Source organism: Nanorana parkeri, unplaced genomic scaffold (assembly GCF_000935625.1).
Source record: "Nanorana parkeri isolate BGI_ZX_2015 unplaced genomic scaffold, ASM93562v1 scaffold321, whole genome shotgun sequence".
Lineage (NCBI taxonomy): Eukaryota > Metazoa > Chordata > Amphibia > Anura > Dicroglossidae > Nanorana > Nanorana parkeri.
In genome coordinates, this window is record NW_017306589.1 from 949,081 (window position 1) to 971,932 (window position 22,852).

General features: G+C 46.1%; 2 protein-coding genes and 1 long non-coding RNA gene across 6 annotated transcripts in view; all 3 read left to right on the forward strand.

Moving 5' to 3' along the window:
- Window positions 1–5,955, forward strand: part of LOC108788353 — an 8,537-nt gene extending 2,582 nt beyond the window's left edge. Inside the window, exons 2-5 of the mRNA XM_018558106.1 lie at window positions 728–838; window positions 4,522–4,713; window positions 4,825–4,953; window positions 5,770–5,955. Coding sequence (XP_018413608.1) covers window positions 734–838; window positions 4,522–4,713; window positions 4,825–4,953; window positions 5,770–5,955 — 612 coding nt within the window. The 5' untranslated portion in view covers window positions 728–733. The remainder of the gene's footprint in view (window positions 1–727; window positions 839–4,521; window positions 4,714–4,824; window positions 4,954–5,769) is intronic.
- A 1,188-nt stretch (window positions 5,956–7,143) lies between these two features.
- Window positions 7,144–14,496, forward strand: LOC108788384. Of its 4 annotated transcripts, none has more exons than XR_001941332.1 (2): window positions 7,144–7,158; window positions 14,321–14,496. It is a non-coding gene; the product is annotated as an uncharacterized LOC108788384 (long non-coding RNA). The 4 variants fall into 4 exon arrangements; XR_001941333.1 differs by lacking the exon at window positions 7,144–7,158 and adding an exon at window positions 8,714–8,724; XR_001941334.1 differs by lacking the exon at window positions 7,144–7,158 and adding an exon at window positions 9,201–9,213.
- Window positions 14,497–20,538: 6,042 nt separating this feature from the next.
- KIFC1 (kinesin family member C1) overlaps window positions 20,539–22,852 on the forward strand; it is a 19,475-nt gene continuing 17,161 nt past the window's right edge. The window contains exon 1 of the mRNA XM_018558124.1: window positions 20,539–20,602. The gene's annotated coding sequence lies outside the window, so the exon portion shown is untranslated. The remainder of the gene's footprint in view (window positions 20,603–22,852) is intronic.

The window sequence follows — 22,852 nt, forward strand, 5'->3', positions numbered from 1 at the left end:
AGGAATCTGTGTCCCCATTAGGGAGATTCACCCTCTCGATTTGTCCTGGTGACCATTATCACTGAAAGTGAAAGAAAATCCTACATTTTGGGTTGTCACCAAACCAGGAATAGATGGGAAATCTTCCAATGGGGACCCTACTTCAGGGATTGCCCTCTCTTTGGAGGGATTTGCACTCACTTCCTGCTGTACTATCCGGACAGGAAGTAAAAGGAAATCTTCCTAATGAAGACACTAGTTCTGTTGACCACCAGGAATTTCCTCCCATTTCCTGTTGTGGCTGTTGGACCGGAAGTAAAGACACTAGTTCTGTTGACCACCAGGAATTTCCTCCCATTTCCTGTTGTGGCTGTTGGACCGGAAGTAAAGACACTAGTTCTGTTGACCACCAGGAATTTCCTCCCATTTCCTGTTGTGGCTGTTGGACCGGAAGTAAAGTGTGAAAATCCTCCAATGGGGACACTACTTCTGGTGACCGTGCTGACCACCGGGGATAGCCTTACTTTGGAGGGATTTCCTCTCACTTCCTGTTGTGTGTATCAGACAAGAAGTAAAGGGAATAGGGACACGAGTTCTGGTCACCCTGCTGACCACCAGGGATTCCCTTACTTTGGAGGGATTTCCTCTCACTTCCTGTTGTGGCTGTCAGACAGGAAGTAAAGAAAGGGTGTTATGGAGGGGCAGGAGAGATGGATATGTGGCCCTCACCTTTCTTGTCTCTCGGCAGGTAAATATGAGCACGGGCAGGTCAGACACGAGCTCGAAGCGGAAGAGGTCGACGCCTCAAAAGTTCAGAAGCCGAAAACTCTTTGCTTCTTCCAGACATGACATTTTAGAGGTAAGCCGCTGCCGTGTCCAGGACCCGTCCACACGCATGTTGAGTTGGTGTCTCTGACGGGTGATCGCAGTTTGCGTACCATAAACATCCGCCATCTTGTGTGGTAATGGCTGTGGGCGCAGAACCTGGGGAGGCTCACCTTAAGATTCCCGCCTTTACCATTGTGACCTGTTGATGTTTATATATTACTCGTAACCAGGGATGAGATTCCAGTCTGCGGCCATGTAGAGTTCAACCAGTTCGCAGTTTTCTGAACGGGTCTACTAAATGGCCGATTCACCCGCCCGCTGAACCTCCGGCCGCTGCACCTGGAAGACATCCATTTAGTGGTGCCTCTTAATGACAACTTTCAGTTTGTTAGTTGCTGGTGACCTCCTGTGTCCTAGCAACCCATGATGCTGTGTAGGCTGCTTGCCTGCATCCTAGCAACCAGTGACATCATTGGTTTCTAGGAACAAACGTAGAGTTTCCTTGTCGCACTCCTTACCGGAAAACCCCATGAGGGGGGGAGCTCGTTATGACTGTGGATGGCGCCGCCAGATAATGTAGGTGAATGGATGTCACCGGCACTCCAAGAGTATTGTAGTCCAAAGCATTCGTTTATTGAGCGTCATGTCATCAGAACTATGAAGTTTCAGTAAACGAATGCTATGGACTTCTAAGATGCTGGTGACATCCATTCACCATTATTGGTTTCCAGGACGCAGGCAGCCGGCCTGCACAGTCTGCCAGGATAAAGGCAGCCACCAGCATCCTAGCAACCAGTGACATCATTGGTTTCTAGGACACAGGCAGCCAGTCTGCCAGGATGAAGGCAGCCACCAGTATCCTAGCAACCAGTGACATCATTGGTTTCTAGGACACAGGCTGCCAGGATGAAGGCAGCCACCAGTATCCTAGCAACCAGTGACATCATTGGTTTCTAGGACACAGGCTGCCAGGATGAAGGCAGCCACCAGCATCCTAGCAACCAGTGACAATGTGCAAAAAAAGGGGGTCTCCCTTTAAAATCTAGATCGGACCCTTATGCTAGATAGGGGTCTAATATGGATTCTATTGGGGGGAACTCAGCGCAAAAAAAAAAGGTGTGGGGTTCCCCATAAAAATCAAACCGGACCTTTGTCCTTGTTGAGGATCTGCCGTGGATTTTAAAGCTAAACTCTGGGAATAAATTATTATGTATACTTGCATTGGTCCAGCTTGGCCCTGTGTAAGTATGCACATGCCGTACCTGGTGGGCCCCTTAGGGATCTTGTAAAGCACTTTAGTCCCTGGAGCTCACACAGTACATTATAGTGATCTTCCGGGTCCTGTATGCCGCTGTGCTGAGTGACTTCCTCTGCTGCGAAAACATAGCGGGGTCACTCGATTGGCACAGCGGCCATTCAGAGAACATCTACTATTTCTGTCAATGAAAACCAGCTGTTCTCTGATTGAACGATCCACCACTCGTCCAATCAGAGAGCTATTATTTTTATCAATGAATATATGGCGCTCTCTGATTGGACGTGAGTTGGTAATGTCGCAATCCACCCCTCATCCATTCAAGAGAACGCCATATATGAATTGATAAAAATGTCTGGAGTTTTTTGAATGGCCGCTGTGCCGAGTGAGTGGCCGCATTGTGTTTTCAGAGCAGAGAGGAAGTCGCTCAGCACAGTGGGGTACAGGCCCTCAAAGATCGCTGTAAAGTACTGTACTGGCTCCGGCTACTACAGTGCTTTACAGGATCCCCATGGGCCAACCAGGTACGGTATATCCATACTTTGGGCCAAGCTGGACCAATGTAATTATGCATGATAATTTTTAGGGATGCGCCGATACAGTTTTTTCGGTTACGCGTACCGATACTTTGCTTTTGGTACCCGCTGATACCGAGTACTGATAGCGGTGCTTCTGCTGGCATGGAGCAGGCTTCCCAGGCAATCAGGAAGTGGGGCGGTGGGTAATGACGTACCGCCCGCCTTCCTGATTGTCCAGCAAGCCGGCTCCATGTTGTTTGGCCGGCTTGATTGTGATTGGCCGGGAAACCGGCTTCCCAGCCAAACAGCATCAAGCCGGCTTCCTGGCCACTCAGGAAGCCCGGCGGCGAGTAATGACCTGCCTTCCGGCTTCCTGATTGGCTAGGAAGCCGGCACAATGCTAATTGGCTGGAAAGCCGGCTTCCCGGGCAATCAGCATGGAGCCGGCTTCCCTGCCAATCAGGGAGGCGGGTCATTACTCACCCTCACTCTGAACACTCCATGTTCCCCTACGGCAAGATTTCCTCTGACCAGAAGTTCCGGTATCGTGGAAGGTATCAGAGCATTTGGGCAAGTACGAGTACTCGGCCAAATACTCGGTATTGGCACAGATACCGATACTAGTATCGGTATCGGTGCATCTCAAATAATTTTATACCAGGAGTTCAGCTTTAAGGGGGACCTGACGCAAAATAGGGGTCCCTCCCAAAATCCATAGCAGACCCTGATCTCAGCACATTTGTATTCTTGCATGGGTTCCCCCTGTAAAATCCATACTAGACCCCCAATCTAGGATAAGGTGTCTCCTCGCCTTACAGGGTTCCATTGGGGACACCTTTGCATGCGCACTTCCACAGACACTACATACGCCTCCTCCTCTTCCTGTTTGCATCTATGGGGTGTAAAGCCGCTTCCCTACTCCTCCCTCCCCAAGTGAGTGATTGACAGCTCAGTTTGAGCCCGCCCTGTCTCTAGTTCAGGCTTGAAGTGACGTAGTCTGGGCGCACGCGGAACTTAGGGGAAGAAATGCTTTGGGACCCAGTGCCGCTGGTGCTGAAAAAACAGAATCAGAAGTATATTTGCACACAGAGGAACGGAAATATTTACTGGAGATTGATTTATGGACTCCATAGTAAGACTACTGTCTGCAAGGGCCCCGAGGGCCACACAGTAACTGCCAAATGGCCACATGCAGCCCTGGGCAGCAGGTTGGACACCAGGACCCCAAACAGTCCCGCTCATTGGTGTTGGTAGTCGTGTCTTGTTAATACCCTGTTTCCCCGAAAATAAGACCTGGTACTATTTTTGGGAATTGCTAAAAGATAAGACCTACCCCGAAAAAAAGACCTAGTTGTGACCATTCCCAGGGCCGGTGGTGGCATAAGGGGGAACTTAAAGAGCCGCGGGAGAGGCAGGAGAGAATCAGCGGTGCCAACAAAGCCAGCGCTAGAGGAAGCGAGGCGGCACCGGAGGTAGCAGAGCCGCATAAGCCGATGTTTCCTCTATAGCGCCGGCTCCTGTCACAGGCGGAGTGATACCAAATACACTCCGCCTGTGAGGAATCGATAGTGAAAGTGCGCTTCGCTTATTCTGGCCAGCGATTGGCTACCAAATTGCTCTTGGAAAGGTACGGCCCCCCTGATTGCCCTGATCACCATATTTTTGTACATGAATACGTGTAGACTTTTCTACATAAATAAGTGTGGATTGTACATGAAACAAATGTACCCCCCAAAATAAGACCTAGTGTGTTTTTTTTGAGCCAAAAAAAAATTTAAGACAGTGTCTTATTTTCGGGGAAACACGGTAATGGGGTGGCGGTTCCCTTATGAATAAAGAATTATTGTGACTTCAAATCACACAAACATGTTCCGCCATTATCAGGAAGTTAGTCAATAGCGATGATATAAAACCATTTCCTTTTAACCCTTGTGATACCAGCAGCCAGAGTACTCCCGGGCCAGAGATGGAGGAGCTCAAGAGGAGCAACTGAGCCTGTCCAAGCTCCCGGTGACCCTGCAGAACAAAGAGAACATGCCTGAGAAATGTCCCAACGGGTCGGTGACATCGGCCAGGGGGAGAGGACGGCCGAAAGGGAGCAAGAACAAGACCTTCCCCACCTTGCCTACGAAGGTGAGATCATGGAGAATGCCGCCATTCCTTCACTTGACCTGGGCAGCGTCTCGCCAGTGCAGGTCTACTTACCCCATGACATCTCCTGTTCCGGTAATTCTTTCTAAATAGGTGTACGCCGTCCGCGAGGGGAAGCCTCCTATGTACTCCTCCAACCCAGAGGATGACGATTATATTGAGTCTCCGAATACATCCATCACCCCACACAGAGGAAGAGGGAGACCGAGGGGCAGCACAAAGGTAGGACGCAGTAAGCCTATTGGGGTTGACGGGACAAGTCTAGGGTCAGCTCCTCAATGGGACACCAACAGGAAACTATCCAAAACGAAAATGTTTTAATGCAAGTCAGTGGACCTGCATAAGATGTGTTGACCTCAGCGGTCCTTAGACTGCTGGAGCTCAGGGAAGAATAGGCTGTGGGGACCGGTATGGCAGCCAAGAGGGACTGAGGATCAACTGCGACAAAATATGGTACCCCAAATTGTCGATAGGCAGCGCTTTAAACGCCCTTTTAGGTCAACAGTTTAGAGGTAACTGAATATTGGCCTGGAAATTTTTGCTCTGGCTCTGACTGGTGCAGGCAGTGATACCTAACATGTGTAGTGCGGTCTTTGATTTCGTACATAGGTGCACGCGACTCTTGTTTACGTACATAGGTGCACGCGACTCTTGGTAAGCACGCGGGGACCGGGACTTTCAATGTTCTTTTAATTTATTTTTAAATTGATTTTACTTAATTTAAAACAAAAAACATTTTACGTCATTGCAATCACTTAGGAGGGCTCACCAGCCCCCTATGTGATGGCACATTGGAGTTGACAGGTTCTGTTTATGATGACGTTAAGTATCTATTAGACTCCTAGTGTCACCTTTCCACTGCAAAGAAGCTGTTCAAGTGCAGATCGTGCTTAAATAGCTTCTTCCCTGTCTTCTCTATCTGGGGAATGACAGCTGAGTAACCAGAAGTGATGCAATCAGCATTGCTTCCGGCTTCATTCATCGGCGGGTGGAGATCGGTGAGAAGATGTTGACCGGTCTCTCTCCCCCTACCCGCAGACACCCGCGGGGGCAGCAGAGCCTGGAAGCAAGGCTGGGGTGTCAGAGGGGTGCTGTCCTTACCGGCCCCTTAAAAGCAACCGTTGGCTGTACACATCTAAATGGAGTCCTGGCGGCTGTAGTTTGTTTAAAGGGGCCCTCGTATGGCATACGTCGCTGGCAGCAAAAGGGTTAAGCGATGTGTAGCTCACTGATCGAGTTCACTCACCTGATGCTGCTTTGTAAATCTTTTCAGCTCTGTATTTTAATTAGAGGTTACGGCCCTGAAGGGGTTTCCATTATCTGGGATGTGTTCTGTCTTTCTAGGTAAAATCAATCGGTGATGATGCCCCAAAGAGATCCAGAGGGAGGCCGAAAGGAAGCAAAAATAAGAAGCCATCAAAGGCCACCCTACTGGTGAGAACAAGAATTACAATGTAAGATTAGGGCACCAGTGACCATGTGCAGCTTCTCAGCTTCTGCTTTCCATTTACTGATGAGGATTCATAAGGATAAGTATCTCTGCAGTAAATGCACATTTACACATGTTTTGTCCCTTTTAAATATGCTGCAAATCCAGAACAACATCTGTTTCATGTCACATAAATCCAGTGAGCTCCCAGCTTCCTGTTTGAGCTGACAACTCTGCTGCACTGACATAACAAGCAGCACCGTCAGCCCTGCCTTCCCCCACCCTTATGTTATGGATATAAGGAGAGGAGGAGGTGCTCTGTAGGACAGTAGAGAATAACTGGGCAAGGCTGACCACACTGCTTGGGATTTCGGTGCAGCAGAAAGTGTTGTCAGCCAAAAACAGTTCATTAGGAGCTAGCAGATCAGTAACTTTTTAATTTTTCAGTATTTTATATTAATTAATAATTATTAAATGTATTATTAATTCACCTTGCAGTGGGGCTACCCCAGCACTGCAATGGTTAAGTGTTTTGTGTCGAGGCTCTAAAATAAAAAACATGTACTCGCCTGATTCTCCGTCCCTTGGCGTCCTCACATCCAATGCAAGTCAATAGATGTGATGATGTCACAGATCCTCAGACAGCCAGAGCCTGGTAAAAAAGAGGCTGAGAGGGCCGATCTGGCAGCCAGGTGGGACAGAGGATCAGGTGAGTATATCTTTTTTTATTTTAGAACCTAGACCAAAAGCAGCAGTTAACCTGTGTTAGCTGAAGTCAGGCCCCATTCACACCTATATTTCAGGTGTGATTAGTGATTCCTGTGTCAGGAACTTGTGATTTCCTGCAGCAGGAATCCTAAGCTGCCGTTTACAAGTGGCAGCTGTCCAGTTAATGTTCGAGTGACAGCCGCTGCATTTGAACGCTGGCACTCTGCATGTAATCGTATGTAAAGTCCGTCTATATCTACTAGTCCATCAGACACTGACCTCTACATAGGGTGGCAGTGCTGCTATCCAAGTGTGGCTACGCTGCTGCCCCATAGATACAGTGGATGATTGAGCATAGCCACCCTACCATAGCAAGTGTGTTACTGGTTGAATCACCAGGTGAAAATAAAGGGGGGGGGGGAGGATAACTTATTTAGCCACCATGTTAAGGGACTAGTAAGCTGAAATATATTTTATAATAAGTTTACATTTGTTTGTGTTTAGGTTCTGATACACTTTAAAGGGATGAAACATGGAGAATGTATGTATTGCAGAAATGTACTCTATATGCCTCAGATATACTCTTTGCACATGACCGGTTTCTCTTACTCTCAATTCCAGGAGTTCCTCTTACATATGTTCTTATTACTATATAAGAAATAGCCAACACGGTCTAGTATTCTATAATTATGCTCATCGAGGTCATTCTGCAGCATCGGGGTTCACGGTGTTACAACCTCTAACTTTTCACATTGTTCTCTTCCTGCTCTGCAGAAGATGATCACAACAGGAAAGAATATAGGGAGGGGTAGACCTCGAAAAATCCCGCATGAAACTAACGAAGCAGGTGAAGCCCTGACGCCGAAACGGGGAAGAGGGAGACCAAAAGGAAGCCTGAATAAAGCAAAGTCAGCAAAAAGGGTGAGACGCTTTCCCCTTCATCTTCCTGTCTGTCTGCCCCCCCCTTCCCCCCCGGGTACCAGTACGTTCCACATCTTCCTTCTCCTTCTGTAGACCTTAGACAGCTGTTGTTCAATGCTTGTAAAATGGACAGGATTAGAAGACGTGGCCCATTCTTTCTACAGTATACTGTGGTTGAGGCGCTGCTGGTCTCAGATAAGTATATAGACCAGGGATGAACTGGTCACGGATGAGTATATACACCTGGGATGAACTGGTCACACATGAGTAGATACACCAGGGATGAACTGGTCACAAATAAGTATATACACCAGGGATGAACTGGTCACACATGAGTAGATACACCAGGGATGAACTGGTCACAAATAAGTATATAGAACAGGAATGAACTGGTCACAAATAAGTATATACATCAGGGATGAACTGGTCACAAATAAGTATATAGACCTGGGAGGAACTGGTCACAAATAAGTATATACACCAGGGATGAACTGGTCACAGATGAGTATATAGACCATGAATGAACTGGTCTCAGATGAGTATACAGTATAGACCAGGGATGAACTCGTCTCAGATGAGTATATACACCAGGGATGAACTGGTCACAAATGAATATATACACCAGGGATGAACTGGTCACAAATAAGTATATAGAACAGGAATGAACTGGTCACGGATAAGTATATACACCAGGGATGAACTGGTCACAGATGAGTATATAGACCTGGGATGAACTGGTCACGGATGAGTATATAGACCAGGGATGAACTGGTCACAGATGAGTATATACACCAGGGATGAACTGGTCACAGATGAGTATATAGACATGGGATGAACTGGTCACGGATGAGTATATAGACCAGTATGTGAATGGCCAGCTTTAGCCTTACCAAGCAATAATTTTATTCCTTCACTTTTTTTCAGCTATCTCTTGTGTCGGGGTCCCTGGAAGGTAAAAAGAGAGGACGTCCAAAGAAGATTATGTTGCACCACTCTACTTTATTGTCTTTAACCCCAAAAAGGCCAAGGGGGAGACCGAGGAAGAAAGGGAGCTTGGAAGCAGTGCCATCGAGTCAGGATTATCAAGAGGTAACCAATCAGATGCCGACACGCTGCTCTCATTACATACATGAGACCAAAAGTGAAGCCACGGGTCAAATGCTGAAGGCGAGATTTTTTAACTGTTTCTAGGTAGAGAGTTGGGAAATGATAGAACTAGTGTGCCTCTTACTATGAGTAGATGCCTTCAGGTTCTTTACTGGTGGAGTGTAGGAAGGTTTCCATTGTCTTGTAATGAGAAGCTTTGCTGCTGTAATATAAGTGTGCTGTGCTATTGGTCTATCACTGTGATGGATGACTCTAATATCCAGTAAGTTAAAGGAGAACTATAGGGGTCAGGGCCTTTTCCCATAGGTCTCCTTAGGGTAACAGGAGGACACAAACTAGCGTCCTCCCGTTACCCTAAGCTCAGTATACCGCGAGCTATAGCTCGCGGTATACTGAGACGCCACAGCCTGAGCGGACCCCGACATCGATGTCGAGATCCGCCCAGCTGCGTGAGTGACAGCTGGCTCTGCCTATCTAGAGGCAGAGCCAGCTGTACCCTCCCCCGTCCGTTCCGCCAGTCAGTGCTGGCGGATCGGAGCGGGGAGAACCCGGCCCCTCCCCTGTCACGGCAGAAAGCCGTGACAGGATTGAGAGGTGAGTGAACGCGGGTATCTGTTCGCTCACCTCCCGATCTACTGAGCCGACCTGTGACCGTCTCATTGTCACAGGTCGGCTAGAACTATGAGGTGAGTGGAAATCACTCATCTCATAGTTCTCCTTAAGTGGGAGCGAGCAAGGACAGCAATACCAGTTGATGTGTTTTGATTCAAAGGGTCTCTATGGCCAAAAACAAAAAAATGTACTTCTATATTGAACTTCTATCCCACTCATAATAACCATCCTGATCTAGAAGTGTGCAAACTTACTGAAGATGCCCATAGGATGTATTTCCTCAATGCACTGACACAATTTCACTCAGCCCTGTGAATATGAACTTCCTTGTGTCACCACTCTCATAGAGCCTGCCTTCTGAACTACAACTCAATGTCTGAACAATGTAACATTATCATTGCTTGCTGTAAGCAATGCATGATGGGAAATGTAGTCTTGAGAAATTTGAGATTGCATCACATCAAGCGGCAGGGAAAGAGACAAAAAGCACAGTGGGAACCCAGGAATTTGTTGGAAGTGATGGGCAGACGGAAGGCAGCGCTCCCTGCTCCCTACATAAAAGGGATTTTTTCAAGTAAGCTTTGATTGCATTATCAAAAACAATTCTAGTATGTATTCCGATTACAATGCTGATGGATAGTAAATGCTGGGACTTTAGAAAACCTTTAATGTCCTTAGTCATAGTACGTAGATAAAGTTACATGTGAATACATATTTTGGACATTGGACCTCCTGCTGCCTTCTGTCACCAAATCATATATAAAGAGTACCTGTTGTTTTAAAGACAGCAATAGGTTTTTAAAGAGGGATGGTGATGTTAGTAGATAATACTTTGTATTTTCAGCTGCAAAGGTGTTAGTGTCCTTTCTGATTTCTTCTAGTGAAGTGGACGTGATTAGAATCTCTCCAGTAAATATGTAACAATACAGTACAGTGAGGGAGAGATACAACCAAAGTCAGTGTATGCTGACCATACACCTTAAAGCAATGGTGGCGAACCTTGGCACTCCAGCTGTTTTGGAACTACAGGTCCCATGAGGCATTGCAAGGCTCTGACAGCCACAGACATAACTCCCAGAGGCAGATGCATGTTGGGATTTGTAGTTTTGCCACAGCTGGAGTGCCAAGGTTCGCCACCACTGCCTTAAAGTGACACTAAAATCAGGAATTAAACCTTAAAAATACCTTCAAGTCTCTTAACTATTAACAACAATGTATCTTATTTGTGTATCACTCGGTTGCATATCCTCAAATCATCTCTGAATTGGTGCTGACACTGTCCTTCCTTCTAGAGGGGGACTATTTCTGTTCGCTGTGTGTTGTAAAGTAGCCACGACTCCAAGCTCTCTGCCATGATGGACTAAACTCTCATGTTTAGTTTACTACTTTGTATTGAGATTGTAGTCCATCCCGGGAGTGAGCTTGGAGCGGTGACTACTTTACAACACACACAGGGACCATGGGGAACAGACATAGCCCCCCTCCAGAAGGAAGGACAGTGTCGGCACCAATTCAGAGATGATTGGAGGATCTACAGCCGAGTGATACACAAATAAGATACATTATTGTTAATAGTTGAGGTACCTGAATGCATTTGTAAGATTTATCTTCTGAGTTTAGTGTTACTTTAAGATTTCTCTTGTACATCCCCACTTGCCCATTCATGCTGAAGAGCGTGGATGGGGAATGTCCCCTGCCAGCCATTGTATTCTTCAAAGCATAAGAATATTTCAGAGGCGCTGAGAGAATTTCTTTGTTGTTCTTTTTGATAGCCCCAACTTTATCTGAGCCTGAATGAAGCTTTACTGGCTTATGGTTAGACAGCTCAATGACACTTGGCAGGGTTATTCACAAAATGGTGGAGTTTGGAGAAGGAAGGAGAAGTGAACAATCTAGGACCACATAGCTGAACTGGAAACATTCTCCAATTCAGCTCACTTTCCAGTTCCATCCTCTATGCTATCAAGGGCGCCGGCTGTCAGAATACCCGAACAGTCACTGCTCCTTCACCAATTTCCCACCTGACATTTTGAGAAATCGAATTTTGTCCAGCTGGGCAATGCCGGTGTTCTATCGAAAGCTCCAACTTATCGAGTTCTCCAGTATTAATATGGCCGCCGTTTGAGTGGGACACCTGAGAATAATAACGTGCTGGATTAGTGTGATCCTACTTCATTTTAATACTTCATTGCTGTGGTGTATAGGGCAATGCGGCGGCTGGCGCTCGTGCAGAAGAGCTTTCTTGCCCAAGTCTCTTAGTTCTAACTAAACCGGAAGTCAGGCAGTTGGAGAACTCGAGGAGTTGGAGCTTTCGGTAGCACACCGGCAAGGCCACCCACGGATCGACTTTCCACCAATTCAGCAGTAAACATCCGAAATTCAATCCGCGTTTGGCCACCTTTATCCTTACCGAGCAATAACTTCTATAATCCTGTTTTCTTTTTCAGTTAGCTCCTTTGTCGGAGTCCTTGGAAGTTAAAAAGCGAGGGCGCCCAAAGAAGATTATATTACATCACTTTGCTTTAAAGTCTTTAACCCCAAAAAGGCCAAGAGGGAGACCGAGGAAGAAAGGGAGCTTTGAATCAGTACCGAGTCCAGATCATCATGAGGATCATCATGAGGTAACCAATCAGATGTCTTCATGCTGTGCACATGACTCGCATGAGACCAAAAATCGAAAACTGATGCCAAGAGTTTGTTTTTGGATCGAGCGGGGAAAGGTCAGAGCCCGTCAGGATTTTAGTGTTCACACTATACTTGTTGAGGAGATTTCCCCTTACCTGATCTAATAATGACCACACAGGATGTAAGTGAAAATCTCCTCACCAAGGATGGAGAGAGAGCACTAAAACCATGATGGGGGTTATAATCCTCCCCCCACTCTGCGGGGGGAAAAAAGTTATTTTATTGATATGTCTACATTGGAGATCTTCTCTTCCTTTTTGTGACTATCCTGGAAGTGGGAATAATGAAGTACTTCCTGCGACATTTATATTTTTGAATGACTATATATACCTTTTTCTTGATGTCTTCGGGCCAGTCACATAGTGACGTGACTACCGTTCCCTTCATTATCCTCCTGTGGGCCTAGGCTGGCGTGATGACATCCTCACACGTTGGGGGTTGTGTCAGTGACTACATGAGAAAATAAATGGATGTCACTGATGAAGGGGACCCTGCTTGGCCCCGAAAGCACTCGTTTTGGTGACATGCCGTTCCAATAAACAAACACTTTGGACTGCATTGTTGGTGTGCTGGTGGCGTCCATTTATTTTGTACTGTTTGGCGGCGCCATCGGCAGTCACTGCGAGCACCCCCCCTCATCTCATTTGGGGTTTTCCCGGTAAGGAGTGCGACAAGGTATCTTTATGTTTGTTCCAGTGACTACATGGGGTCACAGGAAGTATGTTGAATGATGTTAGGTGTCATTCAATCTGGAAGAGGACCAGCAGCAATGGACAGAGAGGAAAGTCTGCATGGGGACAGTGCTGGAGACAAGGTGAGTATTACAAAGAGAACTACATTATAAAATTTTAAACACCTTAAAAAAAAAAATTAAGTGCCTTTTAAAGCAGAACTCTGGGCAAAATGGCTATTAACCCTTGCATTGGGGCTACCCCTGAAGTGCAAGGGTTAGGTGCTCGTTGGTGTCTAGTTGTAAAAAAAAGAAGTTATACTTGCCCAATGTTTTGAGCCGGCGGATTCTTAGACCGGTCCGTCCAGTCTCACTCCTGTCTTCTGCACTGCACTTAGGATCCTTGAGTCATCACGTTCTATACACAGTGTATAGGATGCGAGGATGCCGAGGGACATGCCGTCGCTGCAGCAGAGGAGAAGACGGGCTTCAGGGACCCGAGTAGCTGACAGCCAGCTCCAGCGTTCAGGTGAGTATTGGAGGGTTTTCCTTCTGTGCCTGTTCTGGAGACAAGTCATTGTTCTGGACTTCCCCACATTTCCATTCTCGATGACAGTGGATAATGGGGAGCAGTAGAGAGAGTGAATCTCCCCTGTGGGGTAACACAAGCAGGAAAGAATAAGAGAGGTTCTAACCCTTCCAATATAAAACTAAAATCAAGTTTGGCTTTTAGATGCACTTTAACCTGTCCCTGTTATTTTCTCTGTTTCCTTTTTATTTTTGTATTTTTAAAACCAAAGAACGTAAAGAATATGTGAACTGACACGTCTGAAAATGTTCGGTATTTGCCATTTGGAATAAAGTTTTTTGCCGTTTGAATTTTGCAGTTAAAAAGTTCGGAATCCAACACAGAGGATGAAGATGATGTGGACAGTGAGGAAGACGATGGCGACGATGATGATGATGACGATGATGACAAATAAGTGTGTGACCATGACAGAAAACTGGTAAGGATTTTTAGGAAATGGCTTCCATCCTTTTTAAGCTTTGTATTATCTAAAGGACTTAATATATTTATGATTGAACTTTCACCTTCTCACATTTTCTACTCATGACACATAGGGACTGATTTGTAACGCGTTCACTCAGTATATAGCTGTGTAAACTATATTTGCATCATGTTTCTGCCACTAGATGGAGCTGAGGAGCATAGGAATTTCCTTTTACTTCTCAGCTCCTTCTGGTGGCAGTAATGTGCTGGGACAGTCGTTCGCACAGCTATATACTGGGCGAATGCCTTAGAAATCACTCCCTAAGACTGTGTGTTTTTCAGTAACCAAAGTCAAACTTCAGTTTTGTTGAGGGAAAAAAAGTTCTCTCCAGGACAGCTTTATATTGTCTGGATTTTAACCACTTCCGGACTGGTGTGTGTGTGTGTGTGTATATGTATATATGAGCAGGGCGAAGCCAGTGGAAACTCTGGTGGAGGTCCGCAGCGGTCCTGACGTGCAAATCAGTCGTCCGACCTGGGTATAGGGGCGAAAGACTAATCAAACCATCTAGTAGCTGGTTCCCTCCGAAGTTCCCCTCAGGATAGCTGGCGCTCGGGCCTTCTGAGTTTTATCCTATAAAGCGAATGATTAGAGGTCTTGGGGCTGAAATTAGGGATGCACAGATACTAGTATCGGTATCGGTGCCGATACCGAGTATTTGGGCAAGTACTCATACTTTCCCAAATGCCCAGGTACCTTCTCCGATACCGGAACTTCCGGTCAGAGGGAGATCTACCCCTGACCGGCAGTGCCGACGGAGCATGGAGCCGGCTTCCTTTCCAACTAGGAAGCTGGGCAGTGGGTTATGGCCCGCCTTCCGGCTTCCTGATTGGCTAGGAAGCTGGCTTCACTTCTTAGGCAGCCTGGCTTCCAACCAATCAGGTAGCACGTCATGACCCTCCTCCCAGCTTCCTGACTGGTAAGGAAGCCAGGGTGCCTAGCAACAAGTGAAATTGGCTTCCTAGCCAACCGGTGAGGTGGGTCATGACCCGCTGCCCGGCTTCCTGATTTGTCAGGAAGCCAGGCAGCCTCTGGAAGTGTTCAATTGCCTGTATTGGAGGGCAGGTGAGACATCAGGGGTCTAATATGAAATACCCTTCAAGTAGTGCCAAAGTTATTGACGAATAAATCGGCCCATAACAGAAACGTAAAAATTGCTCTGGTTTATGGAAGGTGTTCAGGTGTGAGAGATGAAATGATGAATTACCTTTTCTTTCCCGTTTGCTTTAGATCACAGATTGACCCTAAACTGATGCCAACACTAACCGTCATGTTGTTTGCTTCTCTGCAGGAACCCCTCTGATGACCAGCCCACAGCAGAGTGAATCTAGAGCTGAAACAACTTGTCCAAAGAGACAGCTTTTTTTGTATTAGCGGGGCAGTGTAAAATGATGTACATTTCCATGTGTAGTGACGTTTTTACAGTTGTGCGATTTTTCCAGCTGCCGGTTTCGGAATTTTTTCTTTTTTTTTTTTTTTCTTTTCTTTTTTTGTATGTTAGCCAAGCTTAAGCGTAACGACCTGCGGGAGAAAAAAAACAAAACAAACAATATTTTTACAATGTGAATTGTAACGAGGCAGACATTTACATGTTACCTGTTAGCATCAATTAGCCTTAATGTAGTCGGGATGTTTTTTTTCTATTAAGTGATAATCAAGCTCACCATACAAGATGGCTTTGAATTCAGTTTTGTTGTAGGGACAAAAAGGGTTAATTTACAGATGGGAAGATGCTAAGAGGCAGAGAAGGAATAGGGCAGAATGGGGCTCTAGGCAGGGTAGCAGCTTTGCCTTCCTCCATCCCCACCCTCCCTATGATTGACATTGATAAGGATTGCAATAGGCACAGATAAGTGGATCCATCTGCATTGCCCACTCAATCAGACACAAACAGCCTGCAAGCACATCGTCCCTTGGGGTGTGATGGCAGGTGCAAAGCTTTGACTAATTGTGTGCTTGCTTATTTTACTGAAGGGTATGCACCATAGGCAGCCATCCCTACCCATTTCCCCTATGATTGACTTTCATAAGGATTGCAATAGGTACAGATAAGTGGATCCATCTGCATTGCCCACTCAATCAGACACAAACAGCCTGCAAGCGCATTTTCCCTTGTGGTGTGATGGCAGGTGCACAGCTTTGACCACCTTGCTTATTTTACTGAAGGGTATGCACCCTGGCCATCCATTGGGCCCTGAGCTTCTCTCTACAAGCTACCTTGTAAATGATCTGGCTTTACTAAGTCAAAAAACTCAGTTTACCCTATTGTGTGCATTCACCATGATTCTCATGTTTCTTGGTGGGACTGTACCACCTTGTCATATGTTTCTGTGCTTTGCAACCTCCCTTTTATGCTCAAGTGTGTTGGTGAGCTTTCAGTGAACTGGCAGAGGGGGTGCTGCTAGGAACACACTGGGCTGCATTTTTCCCAAACTTAAATGCAGAAAAAAACCTCATAATACAAAGAACTTTAGATATCAAGGTAGCTAGTTACACAGGATGAAAATTAGAATCATCTCAGCAGTTATGCTGAATCAGTATAAATTGCCATATTTGTTTCTGACGGGGGTGAGCCTTTAATTTTGCACCACTGCATCTGCCCTAATTTACATATGTCTCTCCATGTAATAATATACCACTGACTGGCAGATAGGTATGCGAGGCAGACTATAGGCCAGTCAAAGTTGCCATAGACTAGCGTTGAGCAACCCTTTCCCCAGCAGCTTGTGAGGAAGTCCCATCTCCAAGTCTGCTTCATTCCCAGTTCCAATGGCTGTTTGGACATACAATATATGGCCAAAATTTTTTGGGCACCTGACAACCACCCCATTTTGAGCATGTTGGACATCCCATTCCAAAACCATGGTCATTTTTATTGAGTTGGCCCTCAACAGCCTCTATTCTTCTCGGAAGGCTTAGATTCCAGAGAGTGTCTGTGGGATTCTGTCTCCATTCAGCCATTTGTAAGGTCCGGTCCTGATGTTGGATGAGAAGACCTGGCTCACAGTTGGCATTCCTATCCATCCCAAAGGTGATCCGTAGGGTTGTGGTCAAGTTTCTGTGATGGTCACTTGAGTTCCTCCACGCCATCAGACCATGACTTTATGGAGCTGGCTTTGTACATGGGCCACAGTCATTGAGGAACAGAAAAGGGTCTTCACCAAAGTGTCACCACAAGGTTGGAAGTTCCCAATAGTCTGCGCAAAGGTGGGCAACTCCGGCCCTCCAGCTGTTGCAGAACTAAGAGTCCCATGAGGTTTTGCAAAACTGACCGTTACAGGTATGATTCCCAGAGGCATGTAGGGATTTGTATTTGAAGCACAGCTGGAGGGCTGGAGTCGTCTACTCCTGGTTTTGTATAACGTACTGTCATCAGTACCATTGACTGGAAACCTATGAAATGAAAATTTTGGAGGAAAGTCCCCATAACGTTGGCCAGATAGTACAGTTCTGATAGCTAGAACTTTGCTCAACACTCCATTTAGATAGATGTTAAGCAAACTACAGAGCAGGGATCGGCGGCAGTAACCTCTGCATTTAGAACTTCTCTGTTATGAGCAAACATGGCTGCCCTGACAATACATGTTCTGGTTCCATTAGCCCGGTACGATGAATGGATGAGAATCAGGCAGTATAATTGTTACCTGGCTAGCAATAACAAGCGCCGCTTTAGCATGGAAGACCTCATTTTTGCACCCAAAAATTTCCAGACTCGCTGGACGCGGCGCACTGACGATCGCAGCACACGCCAGCGGGTTGGAGAGCCAATTTGTGTCACCGCGCGTTACTCTGGGTAAAACATCTGCACATCTATGTTCAGACTTCAAGAATGCTCTGCTTACTATTCTCCTTTTGTCAATGGCCCTCCACTGTCATGAAAACTTGTTTTTTTTTTTTTGTTTTTTTTTTTGTTGCTTTTAGATATAGTGTGGTGTTATGTAATCAGTTTTACAAAATAAAATGTTGACTTAATTTTTTTCCCTCTCTATCTCTGCTTCTTTTGATGGATACCTGTACTGATCGTGTAATCTGTGAAGGCTTGTTCACACCAAGCGCGGAGCAGATCCAGAGCAGAGCAGGTGCAGACCGGATCAAAACTGCGTCCAATGTATTTCAATGGTGTTTTTTGCTCCAGTTCACATCGCAGCGTGCAGTTGCAGAGCAGATCCAGAGCAGGTGAAAAAACTGCAGCAGGCCCTATTTTAACTGCTCTGGAATGCATCAAAAATGCATGCCAATGCCTGGAACACACTGAAAGCCCATTTTAATCTTAAAAAAATATATATTATTATTTTTTTTAACCAAAAAGAGCCCGGAACGCGTCAAAAACGCGTCTAAAAGACTAGCGTGCGTGTGCAGAAACCTGACCGGATCTGCTCTGCATTTGGTGTGAACAAGGCCTAAGGGGTGATGAATACCTGGAAGTTTACACAGCACTCGGCATGCATGTACTTCACATGAACTATATGACCTACTGAAGGTCCGCTTCATACAAGCAGTGGGCTGGCTCTTGGGAGGAATTATGCAAATATTAAAATGCCTTTATGGGTGGGTGTCAGTCTGGAGGAGTGGGCAGGTTGTATTTGCATGCAGACCACCCTAGGTAATGGCCACATGTGAAGCTGAGCCTCCATGATTGAAAGCACTGAAATCCATGAAATGAAAGGGGTGGGCCAGGCCGGGGAGGAAAGGATAGAAACAAATTTTTAGTCTTTGCACGTGTGTGTGTTTTTGTTTTACTGTTGGGGGGGCTTTGGGGAAATATCGGGGGTCTAAACAGAGAGAGGAGCCGGTACAACTGTGCAAAACTGAAGGAAAGGAGGTCAGATAGAAGACTGAAGGGAAAGCCGGAGATCAGATAGATGACTGAAGGAAAAGCCGGAGGTCAGATAGAAGACTGAAGGAAAAGCCGGAGGTCAGATAGAAGACTGAAGGGGAGGCTGGAAGTCAGATAGAAGACTGAAGGGGAGGACGGAAGTCAGATAGAAGACTGAAGGGGAGGACGGAGGTCAGATAGAAGACTGAAGGGAAGGCCGGAGATCAGATAGAAGACTGAAGGGAAGGCCGGAGGTCAGATAGAAGACTGAAGGGGAGGACGGAGGTCCGATAGAGGGAAGGCCGGAGGTCAGATAGAAGACTGAAGGGGAGGACGGAGGTCAGATAGAAGACTGAAGGGAAGGCCGGAGATCAGATAGAAGACTGAAGGGAAGGCCGGAGGTCAGATAGAAGACTGAAGGGGAGGACGGAGGTCAGATAGAAGACTGAAGGGAAGGCCGGAGGTCAGATAGAAGACTGAAGGGAAGGCCGGAGGTCCGCTTAGGTTTAGAAAACTCAGCAGGTAAACTTTACATCAAATGTATGGATGTTAATATGAAATAGAATGTAGATTATATTGACTGCTATTGGGAGATATGGGAATGTAGATGAGCCCCCTAAAGGTCAACGGGGATTTACTGCACAAGCACGGCCAAGAAGAGACAACGGAGGCCGGGCCCATCAAAATTTGGTAGGTCTTAATTTCTGCACGGGAAGGGAGCAGTGACATCCATTTAAAAGATTAGTAAACTTTGTTTTAAAGTGAAGTTATCCTTTAAAGAAGAACGCAAAGAAAACACATTTTATCAACCCTTGGCGTGGGGTAACCCCCGCACTTCAAGGGTTAAGTGCCTGTTTTTGCCTAGGGTAAAAGAAAAAAAAAGTTATACTCACCCGATCCTCTGAGTGAGCTTGCTCTTTGATTGGTTCCTGAAGCCTCTCTTCCCCTCCACTGCAGTGGCCTCTATTAGTTCCCCAATTTTCCAGCCAGAGTTTAGGTCGACCTCATGGTCCATCCGATCTCATCCCTACCTATGACCCATGTGCGATATAGTAAACTAACATGCAAAGTTTGGTTCTGCTTCAGCATATATTTAGTCATAACTTTTTTTTCAGTTTTGGGTAGAGCAGGAAATTATTTATAGGTGTCCCATTGCAGAGATTCCCTTTCATTTTCTGTTCTGCAGACACAACAGGAAGTGAGGAGAAATGTCTGCTTAGTAGTCACCAGGCCATGTGTCCCGATTGAAAATTTCCCCTCACTCCTGTTCTGGTGACCTTTAAACTGTTTGGATCTCCCATCACTTTCTGTCCCAGTGATAAAAGTCACCAATACAAATAGAGGGGTGAGTTTCCTGAATGGGGACAGCACAGCAATAAACATATAACAAAGGTTCCAACACTTTAAATCTCTGTCTTTAATAGCTTTAATATTGGATTTTTCAAACAGAAGGAGGGAAAAAAAACACATTTTAGACACACCTACTCTCTCATGGTCTCTCCTACTCACAATAAAAAAAGCCCTCTAATAGACAAATCAGGCGCCATTTTTCCGAAGTCCGCGTTACCACGGATCCCAACCACAGCTGCCCTCACCAAAATGGCTGCTGCAGCGGTGGGCAAAAAAAACTAGGAGAGAGTTTCTAACAAACGTCCGCCTCTTCCGCTTGCGACGTTCCCGTTTCTGATTGGCTAGATTCGCCTGCCTGTCCAGCCTTGTTTTTAAAAACTGGCCACTAGTGCCGCGAAAGACGTCGGAGCTGCGACCTGATTGGCGGCGGTCGTGGGCGGGGCTTCGCTCTCGCTAGCCGCCGCCTTGTTTGAATTTGAACAGAAAGGAGGTTGGATAGATAACGAGTCGGAGCGGAGGAGGTAAGTACCGGACGGCGCGGTGTACGGGAGCGGTACCGGGTTTAGGGAGGCGGTCGGCACACTCTGCTCTGGCATTGCTGCACGGTTTAGCGATCTCCTATCTTATATGGGGATTTATATATCGCCATCAGCCGTGGTGCCGTACAGAGTGTTGCACAGTGTTTCCAGGGTGAAGTCCATGTGATTGCATGTAAACAAACGGCATTACTAAATCACAATAGGGTAGAGAGTCTTGCCTACAGGAGCCTGCGATCTAGTTGGTCGCCTCTTAACCCTTTTGTTGCCAGTTCCATTTTTTTTGCACACATTCCAGTGCCCATTTGTGGCCTGAAGATTGCCTAGAGGGGCCTATAGAATAAAATGATGGTGATTGCCTAGGGGGTCTATAGAATAAAATGATGGTGATTGCCTAGGGGGGTCTATAGAATAAAATGATGGTGATTGCCTAGGGGGGTCTATAGGACAAAATGATGGTGATTGCCTAGAGGGGTAATGATGGTGATTTTATGCTGTAGTGAGACTGGGTATGACGTGTGTTTACAATAAAAAATCAACTCAAATTTTAGTATTAACAGTTTATTTTTTTGATAGAAATATAAAAATTGATGTGTCCCATAAATGGATACAAATATGTTAAACCTGAAGGCTGCCTGTGTCCAAAAATTGGTGAGAAACCTTGGCCCCTTTAATTGTGCCCAGGCTATGCTTTAACCACTTGCTGACCGAGGTGTTTATACCCCCTTCCTGTCCCGGCCATTTTTCAGTATTCAGCGCTGCGGTACTTTGACGTTTACTCCGTCATGCAACGCTGTACTGAAATTAATTTTATACAATTTTTTTGGGGACAGCTAGAGCTTTCTTTTGGTGTTATTTAATCACCACTACAGGGTTTTTTTTTTTTACTGTATGATGAAAAAAGTACCGAACTTTTTGGAGAAAAAAACAAACTTCTCCCTACTTTATGCCCCCCAAATGAGACCAGGAAGATGTGCACTTTTACCTACACGTTTGCACGGATTAAAACCTGGAAGCCAATCACGCAGCATGCATGGCTCAAAATTTGCTATGAGCTTTTTCCTCCTGCATTGTCATGTGTTCAGGACCCCATTGATCACAATGAGGAAGCGCTGCAAACACAGCGCACGTACACACACGTGCGTGTAATGTGCGTTCCCAGAACGCCATGGTGTAAATGCGGCCTCACAGCTCACTACAATCAGATTTGATATCACAGCGAATGACGGGCCTGTCATTGTTCCTCTCACTGGAGTGCGCAGAAGTATGTAATATATGTTGCGCAGTTGTCTCTTTTACCTTATTTTTTTTCCTAATGCAGAACTCTGGTTAAAAAAAAAATAGTTGACCCTTCCTTGGAATGGGGGCAACCCCTGCACTGCAAGGGTTAAGTGCCTGTTTTTGTCTAGGGTATTAAAAAAAGTGTTATACTCGCCTGATCCTCGTAGCCGGCCCTAGGCAAAAAGGAACACTTAAAAGAGAACTCTAACCTATTCATCCCATAGTTCTCTATAGGGTCACAGGAGGACATATACTAACCACCTCCCCTGACCCAAAGCTCAGTATATAGGGAGCTATTGCCTGTGATATACTGAGACCGTCGCAGCCGGGACGAATCCTGACAATAGTATTGAGATCCACCCAGTTGCGTGAATGACAGCTGGCTCGGCCCATCTAGAGGCAGAGCCAGCTGTGCCCAGCCCCTCCCTGTCCATTCCTCCACTCTGCGCTGGAGGATCGGAGAGGGGTGGGGGGGATTTCCTGCGGCAAGCCGTGACTGAAAGTCACCACTCTCTGCAGGGAAGTGAGCGCGGGACTGTATGTGTTCGCTCCCTTCCGGATCTATAGCGGCGACCTGTGACAGTTGAATTGTCACGTTACATAGTTACATAGTATTTGAGGTTGAATAAAGACATTAGTCCATCAAGTCCAACCTATTAGGATCTCATTCTAGGAGTACCCGTACCCCTGTATATTACGGTCCCTTAAGAAATCGTCCAAAAGTTTCTTGAACAATTCCACATTATTTGCTGAAATCACCGCCTGTGGCAGTGAGTTCCAGACCCTAACTGATCTTACTGTGAAGAACCCCCTTCGCACCTTGTGCTGGAATTTTTTTTCCACCAATTTTAGGTTATGGCCTCTAGTTTTTGTAACGGAGTTAATTTTAAACAGTTTATCGCTAATGTTGCTACCACCATTAAACATTTTGTACATGGAAATCATATCCCCCCT